The sequence below is a fragment of the Bombina bombina genome, chromosome 12 (genome assembly GCF_027579735.1).
Source record: "Bombina bombina isolate aBomBom1 chromosome 12, aBomBom1.pri, whole genome shotgun sequence".
NCBI classification, from domain to species: Eukaryota; Metazoa; Chordata; class Amphibia; order Anura; family Bombinatoridae; genus Bombina; species Bombina bombina.
In genome coordinates, this window is record NC_069510.1 from 103,344,820 (window position 1) to 103,356,716 (window position 11,897).

General features: G+C 39.4%; 1 protein-coding gene across 1 annotated transcript in view; it reads right to left on the reverse strand.

Annotated features, from left to right (window-relative positions):
• GPKOW (G-patch domain and KOW motifs) overlaps positions 1-5,691 on the reverse strand; it is a 66,890-nt gene extending 61,199 nt beyond the window's left edge. Inside the window, exons 1-3 of the mRNA XM_053696215.1 lie at positions 5,501-5,691; positions 2,028-2,185; positions 1,814-1,944 (exon numbers count right to left, since the gene is read on the reverse strand). Of these exons, the coding sequence (XP_053552190.1) occupies positions 1,814-1,944; positions 2,028-2,185; positions 5,501-5,652 (441 nt within the window). The 5' untranslated portion in view covers positions 5,653-5,691. The remainder of the gene's footprint in view (positions 1-1,813; positions 1,945-2,027; positions 2,186-5,500) is intronic.
• Positions 5,692-11,897: the final 6,206 nt, after the last annotated feature.

The window sequence follows — 11,897 nt, forward strand, 5'->3', positions numbered from 1 at the left end:
GCAGTCCAGAGACATATCCCTTGAAAAGACTTGGGCGGCTTACTGTACTTTCTTTAGATACATGAGCTCCTGCACCGATCAATAATGTTGCAGGTTCTGCATCCTGATGGATTCCCTACATCTTCTCTGGGACATTGAAAAACTACAATTTTCAGAGTTACATAGGTAAAATAATGAAAGCATATTAGTTTCCATCTCTATGTATAATTAACCACTATATGGGGAATTACATTTTGAGTTGAATGTCAGACATGATGGTTCAGCCATAGTCTAGTGCAGGGGTCAGCAACCTTCGGCTCCCAGATGTTTTGTAACTACATTTCCCATGATGCTCAGATAGCCTAAAGAGTGTCTCAGCATCGTGGGAAATGTAGTTCCAAAACATCTGGGAGCCGAAGGTTGCTGACCCCTGGTCTAGTGAGACAAGAAAAATGATTAAGAATTTGGGAGCTGAAAGAATGTCACACTTTATGGCTGCTTTACATGTTCAGTATAATGTATTATTTTTATACAGACATGTCTTAAAGGGACATTAAACCCAATTTTTTTTCCCCTCTTTCTTTCGTGATTCAGATAGAACACACAATTTTAGGCAACTTTCTAATTTACTCCTATTATCAATTTTTCTTCCTTCTCTTGCTATCTTTATTTGAAAAAGAAGGCATCTAAGCTTAAAGAGACAGTCTACACCAGAATGTGTATTGTTTAAAAAGATAGATAATCCCTTTATTACCCATTCTCCAGTTTTGCATAAACAACACAGTTATATTAATACATATATTACCTCTGTGATTACCTTGTATCTAAGCCTCTGCAGACTGCCCCTTATCTCAGTGCTTTTGACAGACATGCAGTTTAGCCAATCAGTGCAGACTCCTAAATAACTCCATGGGAGTGAACACAATGTTATCTATATGAAACACATGAACTAGTACTGTCTAACTGTGAAAAACTTTCAAAATGCTCTGAGCTAAGAGGCGTTTTTCAACAGTTAAAGGAAATCCGTTTGAGCCTACCTAGGTTTAGCTTTTCAAAAATACCACCAAGGGAACAAAGCAAATATAATGATTAAAGTCAATAGGAAAGTTGCTTACAATTGCATGCCCTATCTGAATCATGAAAGTTTAATTTTGACTAGACTGTCCCTTTAAGAGCCGGCCCATTTTTAGTTCAGCACCTGGATAGCGCCTGCTGATTGGTTGCCTTAAAAAAGGGACAGGAAAGCCCAACATTTTATTTCATGATTTGGATAGAACAAATTTTAAACAACTTTCCACTTTATTTCTATTATCAAAATTTGCTTTGTTCTCTTGTTATCATTTGCTGAATGAACAGCATTGCACTACTGGCAGCTAGCTGAACACATCTAGTTAGCCAATCACGAGACAAATGCGTGCAAGCACCAATCAGCAGCTAGCTCCCACTACTGTAGGATATGTGCATATTCTTTTTCAACAAGGGATAACAAGAGAACAAAGCACATTATCAAATAGAAGTTCATTTTAAACTGCCTTAAAATTGCATGCTCTATCTGAATCATACAAGTTTAATTTTGACTTTCCTATCCCTTTAATGTTTCCACCAATCAGCAAGCGCTACCCATGTGCTGAACCAAAAATGGGCCGGCTCCTAACCTTACATTTCTGCTTTTTTAAAATAAAAATAGCACAAGAACAAAGAAAACAAAAAAATGATAATAGGAGTAAATTAGAAAGTTGCATGCTCTATCTGAATCATTAAAGAAAAAGAAAAAAGTGTTTTTTTTTTTTACCCCTTTAACTTAGAGGAAAGAGGTTAGAGGGACAGTACTTACGGATTCAGGCCGCAAAGAGACATCCACTTTGTCGCCATCTTCTAAGCCGTCAGGGACCTTGTTCTGCATAAGCAGCGGGATGCTGAGAGTTTGGTCCACCGTGGAGTCATCTTCCTGTGACCTCCGGGACTCTACAGAACAAAACAATACCCAATAAAGGATCCAGTTTATAAAAACATGGGCGTCTCGCTCTGTTTCTTCAGTGTGTACCTACCTTCAATCAGCTCCTTCACAGCTTGAGACAGCACAGAGTCCTCTTCAGTCTGAGGGACAACGCTTCCGCCAGTTTCCTGAGGCTTGTCGGGTCGTGACCATTTGTTTGTGCGTATTAGCGGAATCACCAGTGGCTTGGAGACTGGGGCTGGGTTGACACTGAAAAAACATAAAAGAAAAAGAAAAAAAAAAAAAAAAAAAAAAAAATGATATGCATGTATATAATCACTAAAACTCAGAAGGTAACATTGTATCTGAATCCTTAGAGCCACATACGATTAACTTTAATTTCCTGTTGCCTTAGCCATATTGTGACCTCATTAAAGTTGTAGGGGGCATTGCTTTGGGTGGGTGAGAGGGCAAATGCTAAAAAAAAAAAAAACTGATGCCAGAGGAGGCTGCTGTTCTGGCCCATCAATAACCCTCATCTGTACTGTAATTTAACTCCATAAATTGTGGAGTTTCCAACTCCTGCAAGAACAGGAAGTGAATTATAAACCAGACATCCTCAAACTTGGCATATCAGCTGGCTGAGCATCATGGGAAATGTAGTTCCAAAACCTCTGGAGGGCCAAGTTTGATGATGTCTGTTATAAACACTAGAGAAGCTAATTTATATCTGAGCCTACATTGGCCTCAGAGGAGATAAAAGTATTTAAAAGGCTCTTCTAGGGTTATGCACAGGGACTGCAAAACAATGCAAATATTTCATTCAATAAGGAGCAGAAGCCATCACCGTCCCAAACAAAAAAGGAGAAAGCAAGACCTGATGAAGATGTCACAATTTGCATGTTTGGCAAGATAACATGTAACAATATTAGACTTCATGTTTCTTTACGGAAAATGTAAAGTTGCATATTTAGATGCGAGACAAAAATGGATTACCAGGTACATTACTTTTTTTTTCCCCCTCTTCCTTTAAAGGGACACTGAACCCATTTTTTGAAATGCAAGAATGTAAGTTTAGATGCCGGCCCATATTTGGTGAACAACCTGGGTTGTCTTTGCTGATTGGTGGATCATCCACCAATAAAAAAGTGCTGTCCAGAGTCATGAACCAAAAAAAAAAGCTTAGATGCCTTTTTCATATAAAGATAGCAACAGAACGAAGAAAAATTGATAATAGGAGTAAATTAGAATAGTTGCTTAAAATTGCAGGCTCTATCTGAATCACGAAAGAAAAAAAATTTGGGTTCAGTGTCCTTTTAACTGTACAGCACTATACCTAAAAATGAGGAATAAAGCAAATTACGACCCATTAGGCTGAGCAGATGACAACACAGTCAACAAATCTGTACTCTATTCTTCTTTACTGTAGGTGTAAAACTTTCATGCGTTAGATAGAACATACAACTTTTAAAGAACACCCAATTAATATCAAATTTGCTTTGTTCAAGTTGTATCCTTTGTTAAAGAGTAAACTGGGTAGTCTCATAGGAGCTAAGGAGTGTGCACTTATCTATAGCACTCGACAGCAGCAGTGCCTGAGGTGCTATGAGCCTACCTAGTTTACTCTTCAACAGACGATAAAAATGGAAGAAAAATGATGTTTCATATAAAGGGCTAGATTACAAGTGGAGCGCAAATTTATTGCATGCCCATAAACAGGCAAATTTGCCCGTTTATGGGCGCACGATAACCAGCTATTACAAGTGGCTGGTTAATGCAAACACAATCTTGCAGTAGAAATTAGCGCTCCGAAAATTAACCAGAGGTCAGACCTCTGGTAATTTTAAAAAAAAGTCCCACAATTGGCCCCAAAATAAGGTGTGAGGACCCTTTGTGAAAATAAATAAATTGTAACAAAAAAAAAAAAAAACTGAAAAGTGCCTTTACATATATTGGAATTTGGTCTACCTCCCTCTTGGTTTTCTCTAACAAAAATGTATCATAACCCCTCTCAGAAAGTCTATCCAAATTAACCTGGCATGTTTTTCATAAATGTACGGGCTAGTACAATTCCTATTGACCCGAATAAGTTGGCTTTTTTAGTATCGAATGTAAAGTTGAATGAATTTTAAAAATACTATTAAAAACAGGAGCAATTTAATTCATTAAACTTTACATTGCAGATTTTTTTTTTTTTAAATACTTACCTTTTTCTTTAGGAAACCCGGACTGGCCATCCTCTGCCCACCGTTCCTTTGTACTTAGCACTGCAATGAAGAAACCGGCTTCCTCCAATCATGGCGTGCACCACAAAGGCGTCCAGCTCGTGAGTCCATGCAACGATTGCAGGAAGACGGTTTTGTCATCAATATGCCAAGTACAGCATGAGAAGTGGGCGGAGGATCACCGGTCTGGGTTTTCTAAAGAAAAAGGATAGAAAAAAAAAATTATATATCTATCTAGGTATAAAAAGAAAGTTACAAGTCCACTGAATGTTAAAGATAGGAAAAAAGTCAGATTTCTAAATCATGTGGGACCACTGGAAATTTCAAGAGAGACAGACATACATCTATCTCAATATCAGTGCTCTCCATAGGATCTAGTTAACGGCTACACTTCCGGCAAAATGTATGCCAATATTATACTATACTAAAATTAGCTAATATTACATTTTATTTTTTTTTTAAATGTTTGTTGCACAAAAGATCTTTAAAGGGCCACTAAACCCAAAATCTTTCTTTCATGATTCAGATAGAACATACAAATTTAAACAACATTACAATTTACTTCTATTATTTATTTTGCTTCATTTTTGAGATATCCTTATTTGAAGAAAAAGCAATGCACATGGGTGAGCCAATCACAGGAGACTTCTATGTGCAGCAACCAATCAGCAGCTACTGAGCATATCTAGATATGCTTTTCAGCAAATAATATCAAGAGAATAAAACAAATTAGATAATAGAAGTAAATTAGAAAGATGTTTAAAAATGCATTCTCTTTCTAAATCATGAAAGAAAAAATGTGGGTATCATGGCCCTTTAAATCAATGTTATTTATGCAGTGAATCTGTGCTTTGTGTAGCATAAGTATAACGTATAAAATATATTGTAAAGTTTCACACTGCCTTCACCGGGCTATTTCAAAAAGCCACACAGCTGACAACATACAGGAAAGTAAAAATTAAAAACTTTCATTGATCAGATTGTGAATGCAGCTTTAAGACTTTTGGTTTACTTCAGTCTCTTATAGTATCCTTTGTTGGAAAGCAAACCTAAGTAGGATTACAAGCAACAGGAAACTAGCTACTAATTAGTAGCTGCACGTATATGCCCCATCATTGGCCAACCAGATGTGCTTTTGTAGTGCACTGTTTCCCATGGAGCTAACTTTAACTATGTGTTTAAAACATTTGCCAGAGTAACATGCAAGCTATAGTACAATAATGACTAATTTAGGAGAAATACATAGGTACTTTGTTACATATACAATGCACACTGTAACACATACATATGTATGACACACGTATAGATATACATATAATACGTCTGGTTAGTGTACACACAACGGGTGTTTATGTCTCACCTGAGCAGCTCCTTGCCCTCCGCTCCCACCAGGTATTCCCGGTCTTCGCCCTGCCGAGCTTCATTGTCTACAACGGACGCAGTGAGCTTCTGCCGGGAACTGCGGGTGAAACTGAAGGAGATAGGGCCCTGTGAGGAGCCAGCAGCAGCCATAACTCCCAAACCCCCGCGCACTGCCTGCCGGGAGATGGAGTTCTTTGCCAAGCATGTTGAGACTTGTAGTTCAGCGCGTACTTCTGGTGAAGGGGTTAGCACATCCTCTGGGAAATGTTCAAGCATGCTGGGGCTTGTAGTTCTGCTTCGCTCTGATTATCTGATACCAGCTGCGCGCTTGAAATTCTGGGTTATGTCTGAGGCGTAGGCTGGCGGTTTGTCACTGTGTGTGATAGTTTATTGATAAATAATGCGCAGTAAATACCAATGAATATACTAATAATGAATACCCAGCTGATTATATTTTCAATGTATTTACTTCTGACAATTGTGTGTTTAATTTCCCCGCCAAAATGTTAGTTTATAAATCAGATGTGTATGTAACTCCATCTATTCTTGTTAAAATGTAAAATATACTAAATATAAAATAATGAAAAAATTTTTTTAGCATAGGTCACATGTAAGCTGGTTTTGACATGTTTTGCTAAAATATTTTATAAATAAATATTATTAGGGTCATATCTAAGGGGAAAGGGGGCACTTTAATTACCTCACAAAACACACTCAAAACTAATGGATGGGTTATTAGACTAGCCTTTGGTAGTAGCATTTCAAAACATTTATATTAAATTAAATAATAGGTAAAATCACAAAATAATGAATGAAAATAATAGCTGCCACTATTTTTTACATTTCACTCAACCCCTTAAGGACCAGACCATTTTTCAATTGTCTTACCCTTAAAGGGATACTAAACCCACATTTTTTTCTTTCATGATTCATATAGAGGATGCAATTTTAAGCAACTTTCTAATTTACTCCTATGATCAATTCTTCTGTTCTCATTCTATCCTGATTTGAAAAAGCAGGACTGTAAGTTTAAGAGACGGCCCATTTTTGGTCCAGAACCTGGGTAGCACTTGCTGATTGGTGGCTAAATGTAGCAAACCAATCAGCAAGCTCTTTTCTTTTTTATGACACAATGAGTCCACGGATCATCTTAATTACTAATGGGATATTCACCTCCTGGTCAGCAGAAGGCGGCAAAGAGCACCACAGCAAAGCTGTTAAATAGCTCCTCCATTCCCTCCCACTCCTGTCATTCTCTTTGCCTACGTTAGTCCTAGGATGTGGTAAAGTTAGGTGTTAGAAAATATTTTTCAATCAAGAGTTTATTATTTTTAAAGTAGTGCAAGATTGTGCTGCTTTGTTCTAGGGTGTAGCCGTAGTCCATATCAGTCTCTTCAGTAGAGCATTGGTGGCTTTAGAGCAATGAGAACTTGTGGGACATAATTCTCACTGCGCCTCCCATATATTGATGCTGCCCTAACCATGAAAACCTGAGGGATTCTTACTCAGGATTTTCTTTTCATTCAACAGGTCCATGGGAGGGAGAGGACCTCTCAAACCTGAGAACAGCCTTGCTGTCGGGCAGCATATGAGGTAAGTGCTAACTTTTTTTCTGGGGGAAGGTTAATCTCAGAAATAAAGGAGGGCACTTTATTTATTTATTGCATTCCTCATTATTACTCTACATAGTCTCCCCTACAGCATAGGGGACATTTAGGCAGCATTGAAGCAGACACTGGGGCTGATTTTACTTTATGGTGGTTCCACATCTCACGGCGGGTTTATGAACTAATAACCGACCGGGAGAGTTGTTTGGTCACGGCCACGATGGGAGGTACCGTTGGTAGCGTAGACTAATTGCGCGCCATTTTTTACGTTTACTCCGCTCCATCATAACATTATCATAGCTGCGTAGAGAGCGCTACGCTTGAATATATCATAGCTGCGTATGACCGACAGTAAAACTGACAGGGAAAAAGTCTTAATCACGACTCCTGCTCAGCAGCTCAGCAGAGGGTTGCTGAGGTGTAGAGATATTTTACAAATATATCGTAGCTGTATATATTTGGCAATGCAAAATTCTTAATCTACAGTGCAAAAGTCTTATCTCGCGACTCCTGCTCAGTACCTCAGCAGAGGGTTGCGGAGGTGGGAGAGATATTTTACAAATATATCGTAGCTGTATATATTTGGCAATGCAAAATTCTTAATCTACAGTGCAAAAGTCTTATCTCGCGACTCCTGCTCAGCACCTCAGCAGAGGGTTGCTGAGGTGGAGAGATATTTTACAAATATATCGTAGCTGTATATATTTGGCAATGCAAAATTCTTAATCTACAGTGCAAAAGTCTTATCTTGCGACTCCTGCTCACTGCTCAGTACCTCAGCAGAGGGTTGCGGAGGTGGGAGAGATATTTTACAAATATATCGTAGCTGTATATATCTGGCAATGCAAAATTCTTAATCTACAGTGCAAAAGTCTTATCTCGCGACTCCTGCTCAGTACCTCAGCAGAGGGTTGCGGAGGTGGGAGAGATATTTTACAAATATATCGTAGCTGTATATATCTGGCAATGCAAAAGTCTTAATCTACAGTGCAAAAGTCTTATCTAGCGACTCCTGCTCAGCACCTCAGCAGAGGGTTGCTGAGGTGGAGAGATATTTTAAAAATATATCGTAGCTGTATATATCTGGCAATGCAAAAGTCTTAATCTACAGTGCAAAAGTCTTATCTAGCGACTCCTGCTGAGCACCTCAGCAGATGGTTGCTGAGGTGGAGAGATGTTTTTACAAGTTTATCGTAGCTGTATATATTTGGCAATGCAAAATTCTTAATCTACAGTGCAAAAGTCTTATCTCGCGACTCCTGCTCAGCACCTCAGCAGAGGGTTGCTGAGGTGGAGAGATATTTTACAAATATATCGTAGCTGTATATATTTGGCAATGCAAAATTCTTAATCTACAGTGCAAAAGTCTTATCTCGCGACTCCTGCTCAGTACCTCAGCAGAGGGTTGCGGAGGTGGGAGATATATTTTACAAATATATCATAGCTGTATATATCTGGCAATGCAAAATTCTTAATCTACAGTGCAAAAGTCTTATCTCGCGACTCCTGCTCAGTACCTCAGCAGAGGGTTGCGGAGGTGGGAGAGATATTTTACAAATATATCGTAGCTGTATATATCTGGCAATGCAAAAGTCTTAATCTACAGTGCAAAAGTCTTATCTAGCGACTCCTGCTCAGCACCTCAGCAGAGGGTTGCTGAGGTGGAGAGATATTTTACAAATATATCGTAGCTGTATATATCTGGCAATGCAAAAGTCTTAATCTACAGTGCAAAAGTCTTATCTAGCGACTCCTGCTCAGCACCTCAGCAGAGGGTTGCTGAGGTGGAGAGATGTTTTTATAAATATAGTGTAGCTGCATATATCTTTCAATGCAAGAGTTTTATTCTACAGTGCAAACGTTGTAATTTCAACGACTCATGCTCAGCACCTCAGCAGAGGGTTGCTGAGGTGGAGAGATGTTTTTACAAATTTATCGTAGCTGCATATATCTGACGATGCAAGAGTTTTATTCTACAGTGCAAACGTCGTAATTTCAACGACTCCTGCTCAGTACCTCAGCAGAGGGTTGCTGAGGTGGAGAGATATTTTACAAATATATCGTAGCTGTATATATCTGGCAATGCAAAAGTCTTAATCTACAGTGCAAAAGTCTTATCTCGCGACTCCTGCTCAGCACCTCAGCAGAGGGTTGCTGAGGTGGAGAGATATTTTACAAATATATCGTAGCTGTATATATCTGGCAATGCAAAAGTCTTGATCTACAGTGCAAAAGTCTTATCTCACGACTCCTGCTCAGCACCTCAGCAGAAAGTTGCTGAGGTGGGCAAATGTTTAATCCAAACAGAAAAAGAAATATTACCAGGCACCTTGTATAGTTAAAAATAGAAAACTTTATTGAGTCAAATTAAAAAATAGTGAGAGAGGGGATATAACACCCCTGAAGTTAAGCAGACTGACATGTTTCGGCACAAAACGCCGTAATCACACTCCTATAGATTCTGAAATCGCTCAGACATTCATAAAATAAAATAAAAATGTACTGTTTATTATTTAAAGAGACAGTAATGTTTTTTTAGGCTTTTGCATTTTTAATTAAAAAAATTAACCCTTTGATAATCAAACTGTTTAGTTGGATGTTAGAATGAACGAGGAAGTTTTATAAAGGGTCTCTTGATCACTATGCTTTAATACCAATGTGGAACCACCAATCCCTTTCTGTTCCTCATGTATGGAGAGAACGTTAGGCTACAGGAATAGACTTTTTTCTGAGCCAATATTTTCTGATGAGAATGCTGTTCAATATATACCGCAGCTTTGTCCTCAGGCGTCCCAAAAATTTTCCGCCCTCACATACAGTGCCCTGCGGTTCCTCTCTAGCTCTTGCTGGAATTACTTTCAAAGACATCACTTCTCTCATGTCTTCTGCAGTTTCAGATGCGTTGTCTGTTGTCCCAATATGACAGAGAAAGCGTAAATGGAAATTCAGACATTAGTTATTGCTATTCAAATGTCCTCTCACAGAGCCCGAGGAAGAGGGTAACGTAGTAGCATCTGAAGGTTCTCAGATTCTGACAGTGTAATTCCTCTTGCTGATTCTGAAGTTATATCCTTCAGTTTAAGTTAGTTCACCTCCGTCTGTTATTTAAGGAGGTTTTAGCTACATTAGACGGCAGCGACTCCACGGTCGTTGTTGTTCCTAAGAAGTCCAGTAAGCTGAACAAATATTTGAGGTTCCTTCTTCGGTAGAAGAGACCGGGTATACCTTTTTCTACACCTCCTGTGTTTAAAAGGATGTTTCCCATAGTCGACTCGGTTAAGGAGACTTGCCAAACAGTCCCCAAGGTGGAAGGAGCCGTTTCCACCTTAGCTAAGAGAACTACTATACCCATAGAGGATAGTTGTACTTTCCGAGTTCCTATGTACAAAAGAGATTACTCAAGAAGAGGTCTGTGCAATAGGGCTTACAATGACAGCCAGCTGTGTGCCTTGCTACCGTCACTAGGCATATTAGTTTGATGCGTTGTCTGATACAATTGGAAAAGAAATTCCACTGGATGAAATCCAGGATAGGATAAAAGCTCTTATATTGGCTAATTCCTTTATTACGGATGCTTCCCTTCAAGTTATAACATTGGGAGCAAAGATTTCAGGTTTCTCTGTTCTAGCTCACAGAGACTTACGGTTAAAACCTTGGTCTGCGGATGTATCCTCTAAGTCTAAGCTTTCAGCGATTCCTTACAAGGAGAAGACCTTGTTTGGACCTGGCTTGACGGAAATAATCTCTGATATTATGGGAGGTAAGGGTCATCTTCTCCCTCAGGACAAGAGAAACAAACCAGAGGGACGACAGAGTAATTTTCATTCCTTTCGAAATTTCGAGGGAAATTCTTTCTCTTCCGCCTCCAAGCAGGATTTGTCTAAACCTTCGTGTAGACCCAATCAGTCTTGGAGTAAGGGAAAACAGGTTTTCCTCCCAGAGGCAGGTTTCTGCTTTCAAGATTATCTATAGACCAGATATAAGGAGAGGCGTTCTTACATTGTGTAAGAGACCTCTCTCTCTGACCTGGGAGTGATAGTTCCTGTTCGGATTCAAGAACAGGGTCTGAGATTTTATTCCAATCTGTTCGTGATTTTACAGGGACCATTACAAGTTCCTAAGGTCTTGCCACAGCTCCCAGAATTTTCTCTAAGGTTCTGGGATTGCTATTGGCGGTGCTTTGGTTACTGGGCTTTGCAGTGGCGCCCTATCTGGATGACATCCTGATCCAGGCGCCATCCTTACAACTAGCAAGATCCCACATACGGAAATGTTGTTATCCTTCCTGCGATCTCACCGGTGGAAGGTACATTTGTAAAAAGAGTCCCTTAGTCCCAAATACAGGGTATCTTTTTTGGGAACCATAATAGATTTCCTATCTATGAAGATTTTTCTGACAGAAGTCAGGAAATCAAAGATTTTGTTATTTGTCTAGCCCTTCAGTCTTCTCATTGGTCATCTATGACTCAGTGCATGGAGGTATTCGGGCAATGGATATCATCCCGTTTGCTCGGTTCCATCTCAGTATTCTGCAGTTAACCATGCTCTGGCAAAGAGTATGCAGATGTGTCTCCTCGAATAATTCTGGAGTAGGAGACAAGGGATTCCCTTCAATGGGGGTTGTCTCGGGATCATCTCTCTCAGGGGACCTGCTCTCACAGATCATCTTGGGTGATTGTGACAACAGTCGCCAGCCTTCTAGGTTGGGGAGCAGTCTGGGGCTCAGGGAGTTTGGACTCAGTCTGAGACTTCTCTTCCTACAAACTTTCTGGAGCTGAGAGCGATATT